A 26,177-nucleotide genomic window follows, 5' to 3' on the forward strand; every position below is an offset into this window, starting at 1 on the left:
TTCAGTTATTTTTCTAACAAGAGATTTTATTTTTACAAAATGCACTGAAAATATATAATCTGACTTTTTGTAAAAACAAGATTCTTTTTTTTTTCCCCAGATGATCTGATACCTCTAATACCCAAGTGCAGGGAAAAATTTAACAGACCATGGAGGTAGACCAGGCTGTAGCATGACATCCTTTTAATAACCCTACTTAGGAAATCTCATTGCCATTATATTGCTTTAGAAATCAGTTTTGTACAAAAAACAGTGGTGTGGTGTAGAGAAACTACAGGCAAAGGAGAAAAAATATTTTGGATTTTTTTAGATACTTTAATATTTATATCTGGCTTTCTGTACTATGGGTCTCTTTTTTGTTTGGGTTTTTTTGTGGGAGATGGGAAATCCTGTCACTGTAATTTAAAAAAGTCACTTAAAATTAAAGCTTTGCTTTATTCCTTCCCTTTTTCTTCATGAAATCAATATATCAATCCCAAATCTGCCACACAGAAAGAGACCAAGAGCATCTCAAGATATTAGGCTGATATTTCACTCGATTGTTTAGCTACATATATTCTTTTGTTCTTTTGTATTTCAAGACTGCATTAACATCTGCCATGGCAACCTTTTGATTATTTGTACTTTTTCCATGGAGATGATCTCCGGGAAATGTCACTGTGTGTTCAAGAAAACTAACATCTCCTCTCAAGTCATAGGGATAGCACAAGTGTCACATCAGATTCAATTAGAGATGAGCAGATAATGAAAACCCCAACATCTGGCTTCATTTACCCTTCTCCAGTATTTAGTGTGTTGTTAATCTCAAGGGACTCACAGGCTTAAAACATTTTAAAAGGCTTCTTGCAAATATTCTTCCCGCCTTTTATATTTCATTTAGTAATGTCTCTTCTCAATATGCATCATGAAAACTTTTGCAACCACTTTATTGAATACAAGTTTAGCTGTTTCTGCACTTTCTTTTAGGAAGGGCTGATATTCTATTCAAAGGACTACAAAGGTTTTTATTTTTGAAAAAAATGCTTATTGAAAAAATTAAAGATTATGGCCAGTTTGCAAAAATCATCAGAAGAAATGATTAGGTGGAAACAATAAAAACCATTTTCATTTATATGCCCAAAGCAGTAGTGGTGGGGAATTGTTGTTTTGTTGTTTTTGTGGGTTTTTAATGTGTGGTAAGGAGAAGACAATGAGAAAGACATAAACTGAAAGACAATGAGAAAGACATTTTTGTCTTGCAATGCAAGATTTATGGGAACATTTCAAAAGATAAAAGCTGATCTTGAGTCAGTTGTAGTGGAAACGAAGTCACATTAGACAGCTCATTTACAGTCATATGCCTATGGCTTTGCACACATAACTTGAGTGTCCTTATAAGTATCTGCCCCCAGTTTGAACTGCTTGATTCAGCATGCACACGGCGAGGCAGAATATTCTTACAGGGTTGCTGTGCAATTCATGGCATATGTGACTTTAAATGATGCCCTTGTGAGTGAAAACCAATCTGAATGTAACTGAGAGGAGAGATTTAAGGCTGTTAAGTCTCAAGCAGGTACAAAGAACTCCCTTCTTATGAAAGACCTTGCTATATATTTAATTTTTAAAAGGTATTGATGTCTCTATTGATAGGTCCAAATACATAGGACTATAGCTATGTTTGTAGGAATAAGGAAAAAAATACCTTTGCTCAGCTCACATTTACTCTCCAGAATCTCAGATTTCTCAGTATCAACACTCATCTGGACAGTGACTGTGTAGATTAATGTTTCAAGACTGTAGCTTCAGGCTGGACATAATTTTATTGCAATCTACTGTAGACTACTGCTATGGCATTACTGCATTTTCTTTTTCAGACATTTCTATTAAAACAAAGAAACCAAACATAAAAGTATGCATCAGAGTTTTTCAAGGCACTGCAATTATCAGCTGGAATGCTATAGTTTTTCCATCTATTATTATAATTATTTATGATTCCTGAATAGGGCCATCAATATAAACTTTTCATAACGGAGGGCTTTCCAATGACAGTGCTTTATTTTCAGAGCCCCCTCATGACACTTTAACATAGGAACCTAAACCCCAGTCCATTGTTTTACTCTAGATTCAAACCTTCCCCACTGATGTTGGCCTAAGATAGTCATGCTTGGCAATGCTTGAATAAATGTTCAGATGAGATAGCTGGAAGGGTGAGTGCACCCCATGCACTTCACAGCCAGGCCCAGGACAGCTCTGAGAGCGTGTGGAGCAGGCAGCAGTGCTGCCTCTGATGCAGAATTGTAGAATGGTTTGTGCTGGAAAGGACTTTATGGTTTCAGTCCTTGTGCCATGGACAGGGTCGCCTTCCACTAGACCAGGTTGCTCAGGGCTCCATCCAGCCTGTTCTTGAACATTTCCAGCGTTGGGGAAGCCATGGATTCTATGGGCAACTTGTTCAGCTTTACAGTCAGACCTCCTCTATATCCTCCTCAGATATCCCTCCCCTGACAGAAGTACCTTGTCTTCACAATTATCAGTCTATGACAAAATTGGCACAACAAATATAGGAGAAAAAGAAACACAAGCTCAGAAAATTAGCAAGAAAGTACATGGAAGTGAGGAATTCTCTTAAGTTTCTAAACACAAACCAAGAGATGGAGTCTTTTTGAACTATGGATTGAATTCAAAGAAACAGCGCAGACTTCATGAAAAGAACTCTATATCTCTGATGTCCTTTGATTTCAAAGTGTAGGAATATTTTCCCTTTGCATAGCAATGAATTCTTCCCCCTATTTAATCCTGTGCTATAGTTACAATATCTTCCAGGGACATGTCAGTCATTTTTTCTAAAACGGTATAAGTTCATAAACATAAGATGTTTAATCTCATTGCATTATCTCAAATCTCAGAAAGATCAGAAGGATTTTCATCCTCAAAATGTAGTTTTTACTTCAATAAAACTTTTGAACCAGAAATGTTCTAAAATATATATAACTCAGGTTGGACAAGTTAGGCAACTATTCCTGTGAATTTTTGCCTGGAATGAAATGTCCAGACAATAAACTGGCTTTCTGATTTTCAGACATTTCCAGAAAACCCTGTCTTCCTCTAAGAAATTAAAACCTTTTTGTAGTTATTTTCAAGGGAGAATCTGAGAGCACTTCATAAAACACACATAAACCTAGATCTTTGAAATTGTATTTTTTTCTATTATTAAGTTTGTTCATTTTGAGGCAGCTGCATTTTGATGCCCAGATTAGTGCTGTTTTGATATACAGGCTGAATTAAGATTTCTTCATTGCATGTGTTAAAATCTAACAGTTGGCTGGTCTCTTCAAATGATGGTGTTTTGCACAGAGCAAGTGTATGTACCTATCATGTGACCACATTCATCTAAAGCTAAAGCAGCAGCGTAGGAAGAGGAGCATGGAAGTCAGTGGCTGATGTAAAAATATTGTCTTCTGGCTGGTTTCCAGCAGGGTGACTGATTGTGGTGGCTCTCACTTTCATTACCGCCAGAAAAATTGTTCAATATATTTTAAATGTACATCCAATCTGATAGACACGGAATGTGAATTTAGCCACTTTTTCTATGAGCAGGATCAATATGTCTGCAGCTGACTGGTATTTCTGAAGTTGTATATTAATTTTTAATAAATCTTCAGAATTGGTTACTTCACCTTTTTTATTTTTTAGCTTTAGTTTACTTCAAGTTTGACACATATTTGTTTTCAAACCATTCATCAATGATGGTTCAGAAGTCAAACATAAGATGAGCTGTAAACTTGATTTATGATCAAACAGCTTTCCTTTAAAAGGCACTGACCTATCAATCCCCATTGTTTTTAAAGAGGAATATACCAATTTTGATTAAAATGACTCCTTGATTCTAAAGTGGTGGGGGTGGACATTGGAGGGAGGAGGGGTGGTGCGAGGGTGGTGAAAAACAAAGGAAAAAAAGAAGTGAGAAGGAAAGAGAAAGAAAAAACCAAGAGGGAGGAAGGGAGAAGTGAATCCATGCATGAGTAGATAATAATATCCAGGAACTAAGATTCTTGCCAAGAGACTTGAGAATTCTCTCATGCAAGAATAGGAACCCGAGCGCTCTGTTCCTCCTGTGTGACAGCCATGTTGATAAGCACTACCTGGTGGGAAGAGGGTCCTCTCTTTATATTTTTAAACATATTCAAAGGATTTTTGTTCTCTGCATACAGTACAGAACAGGAAGTACTTTCAAATCGTGGATATTTCTGTAGGACACGAAAATTATTGCCTTTGTTCATCTATTCATAAAAAAAAAAATAAAAGTTATTTAACTTATTTAAGAGACCAGATGTAGTTGTGAGTTTTATAAATTTTCTTGAGTTCTTGCTATTTAGTAAAATTTTAGTAAGAAAGTATTAAATTATGCTTTTGCTGTTCAATTTAGTAGATAACTGTGGCTCAATATATCTGTCTGAAAATAATATTGATTTTCATCAGACTCTCATATGGCTTAGTTAAGTCATTCTGCATGATTTTAAGGATATGAAAAAGTTTATAGGAGATACATAGGTCTACTCCAGAGATTCTAAACTAAATGAAGATTGCAGTAACTCTGTGTTGTCCATTAATGTTGACTCTCCATAATGGAGAGTGTACACTTGAGAGGTGTAGAGGCAGCTAGAGAAATTCTCACCTCCTCCTCAGTCCACTGGAATTAATATGCCAGAACAAACTTACATACATTTTCAGGCTAAGAAATGGATCAAATAACAGACACTAAAGGCCCTGTTTGACTGAGGAAAAGTTTCAGATCACCCTGGAAAATTTGATATTTAAGCACGTATAGTTATTTAAATTCTTTTCCTTGCTTATATAATTCCTATTCACAGTAATTCCCTACAGTCTAAAGCTCCAGAATGAAGAGTACCCAAAGATATTTTTACTTTTCTAGACAGGTGAAGGAGTTGGCCCTGGAAAATGTGATTGCTTATAGGACAGACATACAAAAGTGTGAGATTGGTAGACATCTAAAGGAATACAATGCTGGGATACTTTCCCCAATTTAGAATTTTTAGTTACATTTCTTACTAAATATAAAGTGTTATGGTTACAAACATTGGTAACTATTCTTTTTAAATAAGAACATGATGCAATTAACTTCTGTTGAATCTTTGTTTTACTAGGGAGGTTTTGATTAGGGAGGTTTTGTACTCCTGGGGGATGGGACAGAGTACACTCTAAGTAAAATGGGAGGAATGGGTGAAATAGTAGAGAACAGAGATGCTCCTTCAGGAAGCCTTGAGAGTATATTAAAGGCAAAAGCAGCATCTTGGTCTAGAAATGGAATAATCTCGTGCAACAGGGCAGAACCTGGGACTGACTGAGTAGGAGAAAGCTTTGCATAAATGTTCCTGTCAGTCTAGGTGGACAATAAATTGAGTTGGTAAATCCCAACTGCACAGCTCTTGGCAAGACTTCAGCCAGCATGTCCAGGAGGGTGATCCTTCCCCATCCTGGGGCCACACCTGGGACACTGAGAAATTTTCAGCTTCTTGCAGTTCAAAAAGACAGATGTAGTGAACCAAGTTCAGTGCAGGGCCACTGGGTGGTTGGCAGCTGGAACACCCCAGGTGGTGAAATCTGCACCCACAGAGATCTTCAAAATGTGACGGGAGGAGGTCCTGACAACCTGCTCTATTGGACTTGCTTCCAACAGGAGGTTGGGTCACTCATCTTCCAAAGGATCCTTCCACCTACATGCTGCTATGATTTTGATGCATCAGTTATGTGTCTAACTTATTGTTTTCAGTAGCATTTTATTTGTTTAATTATGTATTAAATCTCATAAGTTAAACTGGACATTAATTTTATAATAACTTCATACTTCTGTTGAAGGATAATTTTTCTCCATGTCCTGGGTCTTTTAATTTTAAAGTAGAAAGCTTCTTAGAGACCTGAGATACAGGATCATAAAAGTAATGTTGGCCTTTGCTTAAACTGAAAAAATGCTGGTTTTTAATCTGCTTATTCATTGCATTCATATTAACTCCACAAGTTACTATATCTTTACTTACAATGGGGGAACTTTGCTCGCAGTTTCAAAACAGATTTAGAAAAACAGTGACTCAGAAGACATTATCTGATGAATAATAATTGAGTTGAGAATGACAGAAATGCAAAATTAAATTTAAATTCATAGTGGATGTTGAAAAAATGGCAATGTGCTGACGAATTATGAGCCTTTACGGAGAAGTTAAGAAATGGGAATAACGAATTTTACAGTTTAAGAAGAAAATATATTTTGAATCCTTTTCCTTTCCACCCACTTTAGCCTTTAAGGAAAAAAAAAATAGAGAGAGAAAAACAGATAAAAAGAATTAGCATTGGTGTAAAGAAAAGTAGCAAGCCAGAGATGTTGCCAAAAATCTTTCAGCTCTCTCCAAAGCCTGTAGAGCAGAATGATTTCCCATAGACACTAGGAGCTGTAAGAAGCACGAACTGAGAGAAGGTTTTTGGACCAAGTACACGTGTTTTACCACTCCCCTGAATTTTGATTCATTGCTAGGTCTGATGGGTTAACATCTTTGATACCAACTGAGTGGGTTTATGCTTTTATCATATAAAGGATAATGTCTGTAAAGCAGAAACACAAGTTGATAATGGTTCCATTCTCTAATTGTTGCAAAGGTGAAATTAATGCTGTACCTTTTAAAGAACATTGATAATTTACTAAAAGACCAGAGGAAACATAATGAAGAGAATGCAAATAAACTTCTCCTGCTATTCCACTGACAGGAGGCAAGTGTGTTTAGTAGATTAAGCCCATACACATATGGGTATGTGTGTGTGTCAGTAAGAAAAGGAGCATTGATTTTGACAAGTTGAAGGGAACAAATATTCTAGAGCTATATCAAAATGTCAAATGTATTTTAAATCTGCGACAGCCCATAATCTGTGTTACAAACTGAAGTATGAATTGATGTTGAAAAGCAGAATATCAAAATGTTGCAGGTGACTAGAAAAGCTGGAAACTTCCCATGAATGTTTACTACCAGAATTAAAGGGGAAAAATTATTTTTTGTTTCATATGGCATGCACTCATCTCTCAGACACTGTAAAAAGTACACTTGCTAACAACAACAAAAGTAGTAATAATCAATGTCACTTCTATGAATCAAGTAAGCAGATGTTATATTTAGTAGAATAGGAGGATTTATATACATGCATGGTTTGAACACATTTCAACAACCTTCAGAAGGTTTTTTACCACTACAAAACTCATTCTATTCTATTATTGCATAAAAATCTACTAATATTATTTCAGGGTAGACCAAAAGGTAAAAGAGAAGCCATTGTATTAGGAATCTTGACATTATTTCACTGTATCCATTCATTGGATTTTGAAAACTTAACTGGTATTCCACTTTACAAAGTTTCAGTGTTGGGACTATCTTTCAAATAAAATTGTCATCAAATATTCTAAGTTGTTTTACAGTAACTTATGTTCTTTACCTTTTAATGACTATACCCTACAGAAAAGTAATTAAATATCACAGCATACTGAAATTCTGAATAATATTTACCAAAAGAGAAAATTGCAATGTCAGTGCATTTTTGGTTTACGGTTTTGTTGGTTGGTTGGTTTGGGGTTTTTGGTTGGTTTTGTTTTATTGCTTGGTTGCTTTTTTGCTGGGGTTTTTTTTTTTTTGTTTCTTTGTTTGTTTTTGTTGGGGTTCAAAGAAATTACTTTCTTAATACAAGGACCTTTAATTTTGGTGCTATATTTACTGTCTAAGCAAAAACATTTACAGCTACTGAAGGCATGAACATTATTAAAACAAAAGAAAACCAAAGCCTTCTTGAAATAATAGGTATAAAACCAAGTCTTAGTCTACCCAATAATAATAGTCAGAACACTACATATGTGAATTTCTTTCTTTTCTAGCGCCACTAACAGATAAACCACCAAAGCTTTTACACCCCTTGGAGAGTAAGCTAACAATTCAGGAGACCCAGTTAGGTAAGTAGCAAACATAACCTCTGTTCAAATTGTTTGAAGGAATTTGATGTGTTAATGGTAATGTGATGGCATGTTGATCATCAATAATTTAATTGAAAAGACATTAGACACATGTTGATTCCATGCAGAGATGTATGCTATATCATTGACAAGATTGTTGTTGACAAAAAAATTCTTAATAATTAATACTGAATGCTGAGCTTTTGGTTACTGATACTAGGTTTTATCTTGCTGAAAGTCAAACAGTGACCAGAGTATCTGAACTTTTCTTCCTAAACTTTCCCTTCTCTGTATATTTATACATACTTACTCTGCGATTCATTGGGATTTTGTAGTTTAAGTTCTGCTCAGAAGACTTCTGTGCTTTGTTGGCAGCAAAGATATTCTGTAATTACAAAGGTTGTGCTGGGCAAATTATCCAGCAAAGAGTAGTGTTATCATAGTAGCATCTGATAATTCTGAATGTATGGACATTCATGCATAAGTGAATGAAGAGAAATTGATGCATGAAGAAAGCATTTTGTTTCACTTTTTCTAGTCTAATGGATGGTGGCTATGATTGGTCATTTTTGTGTCCTACTGCTGCAGAGGTAATGAGGGCTCCAAAACTGAGTGCATGTGTTACTAGATTTTGCAGGATATAGCAATTTATCTCTCTTGTGGATTGGCAATGAGGACAACTTGTAAGAAACAAACAGTAGGTTCCACTGGAATTATGCTTTGGTGTCAGAACAGTAACCTATTGATAGATTTGCTGGCATGTTGGCTACAGGAGAAAATGGAAACCAATCTGGTGGAAACAAATCTCGTAGGAAAAAATATATATAAATCTCATAGAAAAAAACTCTGCAAGCAAAGCTCAGTACATTCTGCAACACAACATCAGAAAAAGCAGAAGGCTTGCAAATTAATTCTGACAGTCATTGGCAGAGCATTTTATGGTGATTACCAGCTTATGGCTAATAGTGGCCAGAGAATAACTCATATTTTCTTTGATATTAGTAAACTATTACTTTGAATGTTTCAGGCTATCCAGGTAAATTTCTGATATGCTGATATACCATTTTTTTAGAAACTATTGTATAGAAAAGGAGACGTGTAGCATATTTCCTTCTACAGCTTTCTATTGTTCTGAAGGTATTGTTTCTGATACACTGATTCAGAAAATCTTTCCTGGATGCCAGCCCTAAATGATTTTAGGTTGTTTGAACACAAGACTAGGGAACAGAGAGCAAAGTGACTGCACATTTGTTTTTCAACTAATGTGGCTTACTGAGATATTTTTGATGAAAAAAAAGAAAAAACAAAACCAAAAGGCAGAACCTTTCTGGGTTTTGATGTTGTCCTGCTAAATATACTTTATGGTGAGACTATTTCAAGAAGAGTGTAATTATTAATGGCCAGCTAGAGGCTTTTTTTCTGTGAGTTTAAGAATTAATCTCAGTTTTGATTTTTCATAGTTCTAAAAAATCAAATAATTTGAAAAGAACTGGGTTTGAAAAAGACACTTTTCAGAAAACTAAATAGATTTTGGTGAATATAAAAGAGTAAAGTTGAAAACATCACTTTCAGACACGGATGGGAAAGTCTGACCATAAATTAATGTGATGTTACAGTACTTAGCCTTATATCAAGAAGATACAAGAATATATTAATTTGTTGTTTAAAAGCCTGTAAAAAACCTGTGAGAACTGGAACAAGTGAAAAAACTGATGGTTCCCTAACATAAAACTGTGTTTTTCTGCTCTTAGATTTAATGCCTTAGTCCTGCTGGATAACCTTTGAAAGGTCTATGTTTCCCTGAGGAAAGCCAATGTTCATTTCTGGGGGTCAGTTCATACCTTGCAGAGATGCAGAATATTTAAATGTTGGAATAATGCCAAGGTTCACTCAGATAGCTGTTGAAGCCAGGAGAATCCTACTCGGCTGAGACTCGGGGTGGTCTCATCTTGTGACTGGTCTAAACACTGCCAGAAAATGTTAATCCTCCAGAATGTATTTGGGATGGTGTGTTTGTCCCTTACTTGGAAAATAAAAGTGCTGGTGGATGCTGGAGAAGTGGAATGGGTGGTAGTCCTATTCCCAAAGTGAAGACAGAGCAAGGAACTAGGAGCTTGGGGCAGTCCAGGATTTCTTTAGCAGATAAGCATTTGCTGAGGATCTGGGGCAATCCCTGCTCTCCTGCCACATTTCTGTCCTTCTCACCTCACAGTCCTCCAGCTGGAGTTGGAAATTAAAGAGGTTATGTGTGTGTGTCTGGGAATGTTCAGGAGGTCACACCTACCTTACAGGGACGTGTGTAGCTCCAGGTGCACAGGAGGTACTGAAAAGTCAATGGTGATGGTTCACCTCCAAATCTTCCCCTGTGGAGCAGTGCTGGGCACACTTCTGAGGAAGATCACAGTAATAACAGTGTATTTCCACTGAAAGAGCTACTGGAATTCAGTTCTTGAACAGAACACCTCCACGCAGTATCTAACTGGAGGTGTATCCAGCTCCCAGGACATATCTAAGACACATCTCATTCATTTGGCTCCAGCACTGCTGGGTGACAGACACATGAGGCATTGTGGGCTCTTCCATACACATCAGTTCAAACTACAGCCATGGGATCACAATCCTAGTGGGTTATTATCTTGCTTGGCTTCCATGAAACAACATCAGAGCAGGATGTGACTGCAGGGAGGAGTTTCTCTAAGGGGTGACTGGTATGGCTTAAGTCAGGCTTGCTGAGGCAAAAGGTGAGAAACCAGAGCAGGAGAATCTGCACACCTCAGTCCTAGGAACCCACAGGCTCTCATCATGCTCAAGGTATCCAGAGCTGTTAGAGGAAAAGAGGTCAGGCTCTTCAGCTGGTATTTGGGTGTGTGTTAAGCGTGGCTGTGCTGCAAACAGTCACTTTAGAGAGTCATAGGTACCTTGATATATCGAGGTATCTTGATATATCATCAGAAATATCTGTTTATTTCACCAAATAGTAACCAGAAATGCACGAGATAGAAGGACAGGATAAAAATTGAAGGAGAATTTAATTTCTCAAAGGTTTTTCATGTAAAATAGCATGGGAGAGCTAAGGAATGAAGTACAAAAACCTAGATGAGGAAAGAAAGATAAGTTTCTGGACTTTATGTTTTCTGTTTGTTATTTCGCTTCCAATTTTGCAATCAATTACTTAATCCTGTTGCAGCGATAAAAAATGCTAATTACATTCAAGATTTTCTCCTGTTAAAAAGGCTTTAAGGTAGATATGTGACCCCACTACAAACTACTTCTCTGGAAACATCTCCAGATAAAACATTATGTTAAATACTCTCTTCAAAAGATTGTGTCCTGCAGAGCTTGGAGCTGTAGGGAGATGAGGAGTGTTTTCTGCTCTGAGCCCCTCTGTGGTCTGGCAGCAGCGTGGGCCAGGAGAGAAAAGCTGCAATGAGCAGGAGGCCAGGGGAGACAGGGCACGGGAATGGGGAGCACAATGACCAAGGAACTGAGTTCCACAATATCCTTCTTCTTACCTTCATCATGCTAAACAAATCAAATGTACAAATCCCTGATAACATAAGATCCCCTTGTAATAGTAATGAAAACACAAACATAAAAACATTAACACAGACCTGTTCAGGAAGGATTTAATTAACGTTACTCCTTATATATAGTTACCCTAGGACTTTGGGTACTATATTTTTAATTATAGAGTCATGTAGATGTTATGTATTTATGATAGAAGTATATTATATCCATTATCTGTAAATTTATTTTTAAAATTATATTCCAGGATTTTTTATTGGTAACTTCTGAGTCTTTTCAGATTCATCTTTCAGGTTACAATGTTTTTCACACCAACACTGCCCAATATCTGCCCCCCTCAAGGAAAGAAAGAATACTATTAGACTGACTCCAAAAAATCTGACTTTAGGAACCAGTTGGTTCATGTCATATTACTAAAGAAGACAAATGTGATTCCACAACAGACAATAATGGATCTGGATTAAAAAATTACAGAAACTGAAATAATTATTTTAAACATATCACAAGCTAGTTAGCCTCTGTCCTCCCCACTTTTTCAGTGTGTCTCCTGGTTCTGCACAAGGCTGTAATTTGACATGCCAAAATTAACCCAGAAATATAAAACTATTGTTGAATTATTTTTAGGTAAGTAGGCGTGATGTTAGAAAAGAGAAACAAACAAACAAACAAACAAAAAACCAATCCCACAAACAATCAAACAAAAAAGGAATAAAGAATTTCCAGCACAATATGAATGGACCTTAAAGGTAAGTTTGTGCAGGAACCAAGAGACTTTCTCTGTCATCTGAATAAAGTGAATTTTCCTAAATTCCATCCAATCCAAAACATTACTTGTGACCAAGTAGTTTTTTTATCTAGGACATTATTTTGATAAAATTGAATTAACTATCATGTAGTGAATTGGGGATTTCTTCTTTTTCACTCTTCCCTGCACAGATTCAAGAAAAAATTTAATGGAAATACTTTAGTATATTATTTCTAAGGCAGTAATAGAAAACAGCTGCCCCATCAGCAAATGCTGATGCATTTATAGCACCACATTGTCATAAAAATCTTCCACAGAAATTGACCTTGACAAAAGCCATCCTTAACTAGATTAATCAGTAGATGTATAAATAAATTAACTAAAGTGATATGCAATAACTAGTAATCAGTGACTCCTTTCAGGATGGAGATTGAATTGAAAGAATATTGAGAACTTTAATTTCTTCAGATTACATGTAAATGTTCTATCCACTCTGCAATACAAATATATTTTTTTTCATTATATGAAGAATTTCACATTTATATGATTATAAAAGACAGACATCAACTGTCTTTGAACAAAATCAAACTGTTTTTGATCATGTGTACCAATTGGACACTTGCTATTTGATATATTCTATGATTGGATTAACGTAATATGGGCAACAGTTACACATGGGAATAATTAAAACTGTAAATTCAAAATTTACTTCCCCAGTGCCATCTAATTTATTTAATATTTATTTAAGAATTTGGATTACCCTTTCAAAAAAAAACTTGGATTGTTCTGAAAAAAAAAAAAAGAAAATTAAAAGAGTTTTTTCTGTTTGAACTATTTATTGCAAAAAGTTAGATTTAAACAGGCTAATATTTTAAGAGGTTTTTTTCATTGACAATTTTATAACCTCACTGTTCTGAAACAATTTATTTTTATATTATATCAATTCCTGGACTATACTCACCTAGTGAAACATTAGGAAAAATCTTTGCTTAAAATCTCACATAGTTCATGACTTAACTGCAGGCTAGTTCATAAAAAGTGAAATATTTTAAATCTAGTGTAAATGGATAAAGAATATATATGCTATGAGCATATGAATAAAAACAAAACCACAACAAAACCTCAAGCAAACAAACAAAAACAAATAAAGAAACAAAACTAAAAGTGTTTTTGACAATTTTTCCTACCATGATATAAATGAAAATATAAACCAACTATTCAGGAAAATCTTACACAGGGAAATATTTATCTGATTGGGGCAGAAGTTTGCATTTTGTTGTTAATTTTGCTGTGTTTTTGTCAATGATAACGGTTAGATATGCCCAGCAGCTTAAGCCCTGTTGTTGTAGGCTCTGAGGACCATTATGGGAGAGACACATTGAAAATGGAGAGCCTGTGAAGTGCCAGAAGCAGCAATAATAACAGCAGTGATGGGTTTTTACTAAGTTTAAGCAAATTTAATAAATGTCTTATTGTCTGCTTTTTAATAAATGTGCTCAAACAGGATCATTTACTTGGAAGGGAAGAAATTATTAAAAAAAGTTCTCTTTATTTCTCTGAAGTAGTGCTATTAGGAAGTTCAGAACATCAAAATACCTACTTGAGCATGGATGTACAGTTATTTTCAGTCAAGCCAGATGCAGCCTGACCAAAATTGCACAGACTCTTTTACATGTTCTACTTTAAATAGGGAAAATAACTTTTAATTTTATTCTTGGCATTTTCAGCTTTCAAGTTACAAAGGCAGAAGCAAAACATGAAAGTAGGCTCCAAACAAGGGTCTTAACTTAGGAAAAATAAAAAATCTAGTAAAGAGGGTGATAACAGAAGTTTTAATCTCTAAAATCTAACTTTTTGGGAAAAAAAAAAAAGTGTTTTCAAGGTAGCCTACACTCCCATCTTAAAATTTTTAACCTTCAGATTGCATTAACCCAACTATTCTGTAGCTGAGGCTGTCCATGAAGGGCCCAGTAGAGTTTACTGAAGGGACAGTGAGTGAGTCAGAAATATTCAACTGCACCAAGGAAAAGTTTGTGGTTACAGCTCAGTGACAATGTGTCAACTGATTTTCCTTCCACTCCTTTTCCTAATTTGATCAAATCCTAAAAGGTCATGGTTAAGATATTAAAAATAGAATATATATTTTATATTTTAAAGCCTTCTTTTTCTCTCTTTATGCATTTGTGTGTGTCTGAGAATAAATACATATAGATGTATAACTAATCTCTCCCTATATATTATATTTATTTATTTATTTACATAGGGACAAAATTTGACAATGCATTTGTTCAAGTTTTATCCCACTTTATCAATGCTTTTTCTGGGACATATGTATCTGATATAATGGTGGAAGAATAAAACTTCTTTATTCGTGCTAGGTTATAATCCACTGAGAAATGTCTGCTCTAGATGCTATATAGAATACTTATCTGTGCTAAACATCTAAACAGGATTTAATGAAATCAAAAATGTCTGTTCAGTATCTCTGCAACTATGCCAACTTGATTCTTTATGTACAGAGTAGATATATGAGAATATTCTATTTCATATTGCTTGTGCAATACAACCCAGTTTATTTTGATAATATGAGAGAAGACTTTGCATATCAGTTGGATTATACTGGATCATTTATGACTTAAACAATCAAAACTTATATGCTCCTTATTCTTGGAGTGAAATATACTGAGATGCAGCAAGACCTTTTTAGGAATGCTCTGTGGCAGACTGCAGGATAGAAATTATTGTAACCAAGATCATATTAATTACACACAGAAATAAATGCAATTTAGGCACATATAGTACATTTTTTCATGTGACATTGTAGCCCTAAAAAAACTTTAATTTTATACATTTAAAAAATTAGGAATCATATTGTTCTGTGATAATTTGTACCAGATTTTTTGCTTCAAGCTGTACCTAATGTTTCTGAATTATATGTAGGGACTTCATCATATATGATGCTGAAAAACAAACAAACAAGTGCTTATTTGTGTTAAAAAAAAACCCTCAAATCATCATACAATGGTGCTATGCACAAGCATTAAAATATTAAACAGCAAATGTCAAACTCAAAAGTTTACTATTGTGCCATCATTTATAACTGCATTTAAATTAACTAACTCCTCCAGAATTTCTTGCCATAGGGATACAGTTCTCTTGTGAGCCGCAAAGTTAATCATACATAAAGCTTATTTCAAGAATAATGTATTGGAGAAATGACAAACACTAGTACAGTTTTTACCCAGGAATTTACAGTTTTTACAGGAATTATTCTGTTTTCCAGCTCTAGGATAAATGATTTCCAGCCCTATAGGTTAAGTCAGCGTGTGCTCATGCGGTTCAAAGAAGCAGAATGGAGCTGCATTGAACACTGGTTTTGTCTCAGACATACTGAGGATTTGGATTTAGATTTGGTGCTGCACACAGGTTTCATTCTGAAAAATCCATCTAAATCTGCATGCATTCTTAATAGCAAAAATTATCAGGGATTTGAGAGCTTGTCAGGTCATTGGAAAATACAAGGTTATTTGAAGGAACACTGAGGGTCTGAAGGGTTTAAGGTTTAAATGCTTTTGATAAACTCTTATACTTTAGAACATAGTAGTGTGAATATTTTGAAGCAATCAGCTGAACAGGATCTTTTTTTACATTTGTTAACATATGAGTAACACTGAGACTCCAGATTGTGCATTCTGAAGTGCTATTCTTGTCTGTTTTCATAAGATATTATGGATGAATACACAGTCTATATAATCTCAAGATGTAATCAACACGTATTTTTAATAAATATTCAATTTGCTACCTATATAATTTTACATATTTAATATCTGAGGAACTTGGAAATAAAAAAAAATACTGTTCACAGAAATTAAACTTGATGCCACACAGCATAATTGATATTAAAAAATGAAAATAATTCCAACAGTTTACATATGGCATGTATTATAAAGCTTCATATAGTATTTTTTTAGTAATGAAGGCATGATGAACTATAGGTCAATGCAGTCCTTTGTTTTGGTATAGGCTTGAGAATTATTAGGATAAACATGGTTATTAGTATAAATTTCATACTGACAAATAAGGCTGACAGTGTGTTCAACGTTCACATGCCAACCAGAACTGGTGTCCTGTACCTGTCTGAGAATGCTTTAAAGAGTTATAAACAAAAGGTAACACAGCAATATTTTCAACAATCTGTCCTCTTTTAATTTTTTATTCTTTTGCCTGAGGTAAAATTGTGACAATGGACTACTTAGGTACTTTTGTTCTTTTCCACACAAGACAGTAAAATATCACCTGAAACAAGAAGTTTATTGAATACTTAATTTTCATGCCAATCTGAAAATATACACAAAGAAAAGACCAAATGCAAAAAATCCCAGATGTTAAACACTTGTTTCACTGCTCAGAGGTAACTCTTGAGAACCATGGAGCTAGGAAGTCAAAGGAAAGAGAAGGCATTCAGTTCAGTAGACCCCAAATTTAAATTTACAGGATTTTTTTTGTGTTTGTGAGGTCTCTGAGCTTTTACCTGGAGCTCTGCAGCAAATGTCACCTTCTACTGAATCAGTAATTTCAGCTGCTTCAAGTGTCCTTCACCTAGTTATATGTTAAATTACCAGTATGCTGGTGTCATTCCAACAGCAAGTTTACAACAATTGAAAATATTGGAAAATAAATAGTAGACAAATTTAATATGTATCATAAAAAAAACCCTATCAAGCAACTATTTGTGTTCACTACAGAAATAAATGAAGCACATACTTCAGTTAACCACATTAGGCATATTTAGAAAAATTTATAACAACCATTGCAAAATTACTTCTCTGTACACTAATGTAATTAATAGATTGGAGATGTGAGACTATGGGGTTATAAACTGAGTTTCTTTCACAGCTTTCAAAGCAATTAATTTGAAGTAATAAATGCTTATAATTTTTAATCATTCGTTCATGGTCAGATTTTCACGAGATATCTAAGAGCATGCATGGTACATTTCTCCTCATTAAAAATCAAATGAAGACTAGCTTCTTGGTGCTGGTTTTATATGTTTAGGGATTGATACAAAGATACCTATGGGTTCACAGTAGACGATTTTTGTGGGTTTCTTCTGTGTGGTTTTAATCTCCCATAAGTTTATAATAAACAGAGAATTCATCCCACTTAAATCAAAATTAGAGGATTTCTATTTGGAAGACCTTTTCAACTTTTAATAAAGATATTCAATACTCATATAAAGGAAGACAACTTAAAAATACAGCAACCAATATTTCATTTGTTTAACCTTTGTCAAGCGGCAGTTAACATAGCTGATATCTTATCATAGCAACATTTTCCAAAGTGCCATTTACAGTCTCCCAATGCTTTGGAAAGGTCAGGCACCTAAAAAAGCTACAAATGCAAATAATTTCCATTATGAGATACTCAAATCAGCAAGATTATTCTTCTTAGTAAAAACAAACAAACAGAAGTTACACTTAAAAGGCAGAATCCAAGACAAAATATTTTGGAACTGCTGTTGGGGAATAAATTATCTTAAGGGATTTTTTAGAACATTCAGAATACTTACTATAGTGGACACACATGCAAATGTGTTACCAACAATAATAGCTCAACCTATTTTATATCAAAAATAAAATGAGTACTAAAATGTTATTGTAGTAGTTACTGGAGGGACACAGACAAGGCATAACTCAGTGTAGTTGAAAGACTTTTCTGAGTTGATACCCATTACAATTCACTGCCTGCATTTCAGTTTTATGAATACTCACCTTTTCACAGTTGTTTTATTGGGGGAGTTCCTTTTATCAATCTGCCCCTGAGGAAAGGAGGAAAATGGAGGTAGAAAATGGAGTGTGGTTTCCAGGGCAGACTGAGCCACCAATTCAAGAGACTCCTACATTTACAGCAGAAAGAGGCCTGGGGAGGACAAAAATGTTGCTACTGTTTCCTGCAATTTCTGTCCATGCAAACCCATTGGTCTAGTTGTTTTCTGTTTAAAATTATTCTGACACAGTTACACTGAAAGAAAAAAATTACCCAAAACCCCCCTACATAAACCCCCTTTTAGAGTAAGATGCACAAAACCCATTAAGATGCCTAACTTCTGCTGCTGTCATACCTTTGTGTTCCTGCTATTTATACACTATGAAGAGTGTTCACTTTTTCAGTTGGGATCTCTGGCTCAAATAGGCTCCTGAATTAGTCAGTGGAGTCTCTTGAAAGAATACAGAGCTTCACCTGGCAGCTATGCCAGCCATTAATGGTGTGATGTTTCATGACTGCTTTAAAGAGGTACAAATCTGTGCTGCTCTGACACCTGCCTCCCCTCACACTCCTCTTATTTCATCCAGCTTCAGCACTCTTCCTTGCAAGGCTGAAAAGCAATTTAAAGGAAACGAAACCAATTTAAGCTGGATAACTTTCTGTACCGATGATGACATGAGTGCAGCAAACCCTCATGCCAATACATGGTCAGAGTGGCAACTGCAGCCAGGGAGAAAAGGTGGAAGAAGGTGTTTTGACTCAAACTTATTATGAAACATCACTCTAAGTCTAGACTTAGTCACAGTAACTTCCCAAAGAATATCAATTTAGATCAAGAGGCACCTGCATTATATAAATCATATCACACCAGAGCGGAACTGCTTTGCAGCTACCTGCATCTTACCATCACAAGGGCTTTGCCTGGACTTTGGCAAACTGACAACTTGTTCCATTCCCTGTACAGGATTTTAGAGTATTTTTTTTCAGACATCTGAGATGACAAAGCTGAACTTGGAGTGTGTGAATGTGTTCTGTCATGATACCTCTACATAACAGGTGAATGAACACCAAATTCCAAAAATATATTAAATATGGCTTTCAGAAACATTTTATAAGAGGAAATGGAAAAGGTGTGGTATATCACAGAAATTTATAGCCCAGGTTTTCTAATATGTTTACATTTTTGACTGCTAAATTTTTTGAAATGTAGGTCCATTTATTAAGATAATGTGCTAATGATTTGCCATGAGCATGATGAGGACATCATTATTTTGATATTATTTAAAGATATATTCAATCACACCACTACTTATTTGACTATCTTGTATCCAGTTAAAGAAGCTTGAGAGCAAAGCAGACATTTAATTGTGATAAAAGCAAAAAAGGTATTACTCATAACAACTTTTTAATTAGATGTTAACTTTTTTTAGCCATTGTTCTTGTTCCATCTCCTTTTTACTCATCAATATGAGTAACAAGCACGTTGGATGATGGTTCTTGTTTTTCTGCAGAAGTACACATGATAGATTAATGATACTGAGAACAACATAACAAATAATTTTCATACTTCCACAGCTCGGAAAAATTGAAAGATAATTTTAATTTAGGAATATGATATTTTCTTTGGTACATTTTAAGTTTATTAATGCTATCATGTAAGAAGACTTTCAGGCATTTTTTTTAGTTTTTCCTCTTAGTGGTATGAAAAAATAAAGCTGTTTCTGCATTTGAAACGTTGCTTTGCTATGAAAAATGCATTGATTTGAATACAACTGCAACAGTAAGATTGTTGACTCAACCTTATCTGTACAATACATTGAAAAAGTACAATTCATATAATACATTGTTATGGTAAATGTAAGGATTGAGTGATATCTTATTTTTACTTTTGTCTGACATTATGTTGCAGGCAATTATCAGTGAAAATGGTTCCAAAATGTCATTTTTAATTAGTAATATTTTGAAATGCTTTCCCTTTCAGTCAAAGCTGTATTTTTCTTCAGGAAAGTTGAGGAGCTGCTGTGTCTTCACTGCTCATGCCAAACTACCAAAGCCCCACTCTCGCTGTGTTCAGTGAGGCTTTGCACACATCCTTTTTCTCAACTCCATCTTCATGTAATCAGAAAATAGAGTTCCAGCCTGAAGCAAACCAAAAGAGAAGACTCTACCCAGTCAGTATCTCTCTGAGTTAGAGGATCCCCTCTGCTGAACTTTGCTTGTCATTTAGAAGTGTTATCTTTGTTATGGCAAGATGGTGTCACTGCCTGATCCATCGCCCACCCCTCTGCAGTACCCCTGCCCCAATCTCTGGTTTTGCTTTGTGGCAATCTGTTAATAAGTGTGGGTGTGGACCAACTCCTCTGAGCTGTCATAATATCCCAAGGCATGAAATGTAATTCATGAGGATCTGTGTCCTGAATTCAGTATGATTCATTCCGAATTAACCTAATGGATGAGGAGACACAAAGTGTTGAACTGCCAGTAGGAATTTACAAGCAGCCCACGGATGGGAAAATAAGGAGTTCAGTAGTTTGAGATGTCAGAAGAGGGAAGCTGGTGCAGGTTTTGCTGGTTACTTCAAAGCCACTTAATTTGGGTCTCAAGTGGGACTGACTTGTGGATGAGCTGAGTCTCAGTTCTTGACCCCAGCAGCATTTCCTGAGTCATGGAAGGTAAATCATTGCTGAAGTTTAAGGCTGTGGGGTTTTCTTTGCTTTCCAAAAGGCTCACAGTACTTGTTATCACTTGCTGTGGCACAAATGTTTTGCAATTCTTTGACACACACATTTATGATTTAAAGAACAATATACAATCCTTACTAAATAATCTAATATCGTGTTTGTCTATTCAATATGAAAAAGCTTCTTCACTGTTAGTAATGATTAGTTTATTTGTTTATGATCAGTAATTTACCTACCCCCAAATACATGATCTATCATATAGGCAAACCTATAGATAAATTTGCCTTGATCATGAAAATACAACATAACATTATATTTAAACTAAAACTCTGGGGGTATTTGAAAATTAATTAGGAAACCCAACACAGACAATAATCTAAAAATTATTACCAGCTGTTCCTGGGGTTCATCTTTTGTAGCACAGAAATACATGCAAATAGATTAAAAGACAAAAGTGTTAAAATTTGAGCAAAAGAAAAGCTATTTTTTAGAAGTTTTTTACAGTCCCAACTAGAAAAAATGGGACTAGAGGGTCTATAGAATGAAAATCCAATGATATGTATCATCAGTTTTATTCCCTAGTAAATTCGATACATAATTTTTTTAATGAAGTATATAAAAAGATAAATTATTTTAAAGCCAGCAGTCTACCTTTAAAAGTAGCTTTTTTTTAAAGGGAAAATGTTTGCTTGACATTCACATATAACCTATGTATATTATAGGCATAAATGGACCAGATTACTGTAGCTGTAGATTTTACAGGCTGTATGGAATAACAATAAACTAAAAATCCAAACATTTTCTCATGCAGAGATTAAAACCCATGTCCTGCATAATTTTCCTTATGGTAGTAAGCCATAATTGTGTTTTCAAAGACAAGGAGAAGTTGGATTTTAAGAGTTGTGTGTTTTCTAATTGAGAAGAAAAAATATTTTTAAAAATTTTTAAATTTTGTGTCTTAAATTAAATTGTGTCTTAAATTAACTGTGTCTTAAATCCCTTTAAAATTAAACAGGGGAAAGACCATAAAAAGACGGGGTTTATTTCAATAGCTTTCATCCTCCCTCATGCACCTGTGCTACTCAGTTCTGTCTACTTAAACATTGATCTAAAGAATATTTATTTTTCTCTAAGACTGGAGAAGGAAAAATAAAAGGAATCAGTCAAAAATGAATAAAGGTCAAGACTTGTAAAGGTCTGTGCTGCCTCCTTAAAAACATAAGATGATAACAGGAATAGGTGGCTTGAGAGAGCATCTCTGATGTGCAGCTAAATTAAATAACTTATATAGCATTAATGTTAGGATTTTTTTGCTTTAAAGACTAATCCTGGGAAAAAGTGACTGTCAAAATCTATACATTAATTTTGATTTAAGTAGAAAATACTACTAAGAATGTTTAAATTAAACATGTTTTTCTTAAAATTTCACTTTTAAAAACAAACTGCTTGGAGTCATAAGTTAAAAATATCGTGAGGTAGAAGTCTGGCATATTTAAGTAATGATAAGCTTATTTCAGAAGCGTGGTATTGGAGGGTGTTGTAAGAGTTTCTACTGTCTCAAACTTCTTCTGATTCTCTAAAGTTAATCATCTTCAGTTGTCTTTGCAATTCAAACCCTTTCCAGTACATGAGATTCAAGATTGTGATCTCTGTATGGAGATAAAGGTTTCAGAAGCCTGAGGGCAATTAAAACAATTCTGTACTAGAAAAACAATACAATTGATTCTTTAAAGACTTAAAAAGCACTCTCAATATTTTATGCTAACTGCATGTGAAATGTACCTTCTCTCCTTCCCAGGCTTCACTGAGCAGAGGGCTGTACACTTCTCCCTTTAGTAATCTTCCTTGCCTGCTGGAGATGGAGACTTACACCCAATACTGCTACCACCTATTTCCTTCCCATAAAGGGCATAGCCCTTTTTTGTGGTTTTGTGGATTCCAGTTCTGTTTTCAAACATAGCTAGCTTTCTCTATTTAGACAGTCTCTACCACATTTATGATAAATATTTGTCTCTTGTCCTGAATAATTATGATTTTCTAGTCTGGGTTCTGCCTTCTTTTACTGTTACTATTCTTGAGAGTTATTCTGATGTAACTAATGGAAAAGATTACCTGGAATTCAAACACTGTGCCTTTTGTAGAGCTATAATACCTGCCAGCAATGGACTGTTCTCCACTTTTCTATCTGAGAGTTCAGTTTCCAATTAGTCTCTGGTTATACTGCTAGCAGAGGTGGGACAGACACTTCTGGTATCAGTAAAGCAAGGAAGATTTCTGTGAAAGGGCATATTCTGGAACACCAGAGTCTTCACAAGTGGTAGTTCTGGTAATGAAAGGGACTTCCTCTCCTGCTGAAGTTTCACCCAAATACTCTGAGAGTAGAAGAGACTTCTCCTTCCCCAGTATCTTCCATAAAAGTGACAGTCATTGAACACAAGAAAGTCATTATCTCAGAAACATCCTCATTCTCCCACATACTTACGTTAACGCATCAGAAATTCAAGAACTCTGAACTTCAAGAATGTACCTCTGAACATCAAGAATCCTCTAACACTCGCTTGTGCATTTCATACATGGCAGATATAGCTAAGACAAGTACCATCTGCTTTCAGACCACTTATCAATGAAATACATTTATTGATGATGGCCAGATGGGATGAAATGTAACTGAAATTATTGCTTGATTCACAGTCTCCACATGAATTTCTATATGTTAGCTCACCCCAAAGACTGCAAATTTCTTGAGGAAATCCTTCTATTCCACTATGTACAGACTCTGTAGAGCCACACCAACCAGTCATATCTGGTCATGGGAGCTGCTACCACAAGAGCAATAATTTTTTTGCTTTTTCCTTTGAAAGAGCTTTAGATTATAGTTATTGCTCTTCAGGTCCTCCTTCTTCAGTGCACACCATGAACCCTATATTGGTCTAAACCCTGTAAAGGACACTGCCTTCTTCCTCATTCCCTTACCACACTCTTCTCAGACAAGAAGAGAAAGAAAGGCAATGAGTAAACTTATTCCATACACTAAAAATGCCACTAAAAATTAAACTGGATAAATAAAAAGTTCTATACAATCTATTCAATGCCTTTCTTATTAGAGGACATTTACACCTGCCAGGCATCCCACAGGGACTCTACAAATATGGAAGCTACCAGTGAGTCTTTGTAGTTTTCATTTGATTGGCATCTCTGGATACTGAAAACTCTTTCAGGTTATGGAGTAATCTCAGCATGAGTCCTTGCACTAAGATCCAAATACATACTGCTTAGCATAGTTTTCATTTGATGTTTCAGCAAATTTTCAAAGAATCAGACCATGGGTTTGGGTGCATTCACTATCTGCCACACTGCCAATTTTAATGGGAAACAAAACAGAGAAAATCTTCCACATGCAAATGTGCAGTAGAATCTGTAATCTCTGCAGGAATTTCAAAGCAGTATTTATTAGTACTCTGCTCTACACTGATCCCAAATGATCCCATTATTTGCAGGCTGAAGCCTCCTTATGTTTTAGCAAAACAGAGAACACTACCTTACTTCTGGAAGGGATTAGGTGATGAGTAATTAGTCTGGTATGACTGATACTAAAAGCATACTATGGAGTTTGGCCCACCTGATTTTTAATGATAATTGTGGCATTTAGAAATAGTCCAATAAGTCAGATCTGGTGTTCTGGTCAAGTTCCAGTGAACAACCTAAACTGTAGAAATAACTTCAGAGGAATTTGCAGTGTCCCTGAAAGACCTCTAGTCAGACAACTGGCTCTGAGAAAGCTGAAAAAATCATGTGGCAATTAGTGCAGTAAATAAGAAGTAGATTAGGTGTAGGTGTAACGGGCATAAACTGAGAGCCTCCAGCAAAATGAAAAATCCAGCCTGTTCAAAACCAGTTCAGGCATCAGGCAGTTGGAATGCAGGAAGCCCACAAAATCTCTACAGGGGTTGAGTTAAAACAAGTAAACACTGGCAGAGAGGAGGAAAGGAGGAGGGAATCTTGGGGTGAAACAAAACCACTTCAGTCCTTTACAGAGAACATCATTAGGACAGCACATGGTGCCTGTATTGTGGCAGAGGGAAGGGAAATCCACAGACTCTCTCTTTGGGGTACTGGAACATGATACAAGCAACAGCTAAATGCAGAAAAGAAGGAGGATGTACATTGTGTGGTTGGGTTATGACTCTAATGAAAGAGCAGAAAGAATCTGTCTTGTTCATGAAGCCAGGATGACAACACATATTTAGTGAGAGATTCCTTAATAACATTCTACTTAGGTTAATGTCAGCCTGCAAAGCTAATACTGATTTCTTCTGTTTCTTAGATAAAAACTGAAAGAAATACAAATAAATTCTGTTGCAGGAAATATATTAATGTGTGAATTATATTGGACCATGATGGGTATATAATTATCTAGTTGTGTTTCTGTTGAATACTTATACATAAAAGCAGATTTCAATTAGTAGGTATCAGAAAATAGGATGCACGTATAAGAAAATAGGAGAAAAACAAAGAAAAATAGATAAGATGAAGAAAAAAGGTGATCAGCAAGTGCTCTGTCTTTTGAGAATCATTGATAGGGCACTCTTCACTTGGCCTTTGAAGCTTTGGCATTTCAATATCCATTTATCTTAACTATTGTTTTTCAGTTTAAAACTTATTACTGTCACATAAGATTTGCGAGAATGACCGCTCATGACTAAAATCAGCTATAGAGGATGATGTAGACCCTGCCTGAGGGAGAGCTCTGCACTATCTTTGACAAGGATGTGCTTGCCTTCTTGTTTCTCTGTACCTCTCATGGACCATTGCATTTGTTTCTGTATTGGTCTGTGATAGTCTGTGCCAAATTCTCCCTGTTGTTCACATTTTTTTTTTCTGTGCTTGCTAGTAAAATCTGTGCAATCATCAAATCCAACTAGAACAGCAATGCTTTTAGAGGCCAGAAGTAGTTTAGAAATTATCATCAGGTAGACAGTCTGTTCCTGACGTTTCAGTGTCCACCCCTGCCCCTTTACATATATTCATTCACCCACTGATATCCACAAACAGTTCTTTGATAAAAAGAGATTTTGTCAGGCAATTTGTAACATTGACTAAGCTTTGATAACCTGAGTCCTGGAACTTCCAGGAGCTAATTCCTCATTAAAGTTTTGTCTCAGTTGATTGAAACAGCTGAGAAATGCGTAATTTTTTTCCCCCAGAAGTAATTTGTGTGAATCCAACTCATTAGCTCACCAGGCAAGGCTTTTACGTAGGGTCTAACTGTAGGCCACCAATATTCATATTGTAGTCCTCACAGAGGCAAAGGCTTAGGTTAGTTGCAGAAAAGGAATTACTGTCACCTACCAGGATGGGCCAGGAGCTGTGGGCACTTCCTCAGTGATCCTGGTGGTCTTTGGTAGTCAAGTGACCTTCCCTTCCCTTCCCTTCCCTTCCCTTCCCTTCCCTTCCCTTCCCTTCCCTTCCCTTCCCTTCC

General features: G+C 35.5%; 1 protein-coding gene across 1 annotated transcript in view; it reads left to right on the forward strand.

Annotated features, from left to right (window-relative positions):
* Window positions 1–26,177, forward strand: part of IL1RAPL1 (interleukin 1 receptor accessory protein like 1) — a 669,405-nt gene that overhangs the window by 502,785 nt on the left and 140,443 nt on the right. The window contains exon 6 of the mRNA XM_059466278.1: window positions 7,907–7,981. Within this exon, the coding sequence (XP_059322261.1) occupies window positions 7,907–7,981 (75 nt within the window). The remainder of the gene's footprint in view (window positions 1–7,906; window positions 7,982–26,177) is intronic.

Source organism: Ammospiza nelsoni, chromosome 2 (genome assembly GCF_027579445.1).
Source record: "Ammospiza nelsoni isolate bAmmNel1 chromosome 2, bAmmNel1.pri, whole genome shotgun sequence".
NCBI classification, from domain to species: Eukaryota; Metazoa; Chordata; class Aves; order Passeriformes; family Passerellidae; genus Ammospiza; species Ammospiza nelsoni.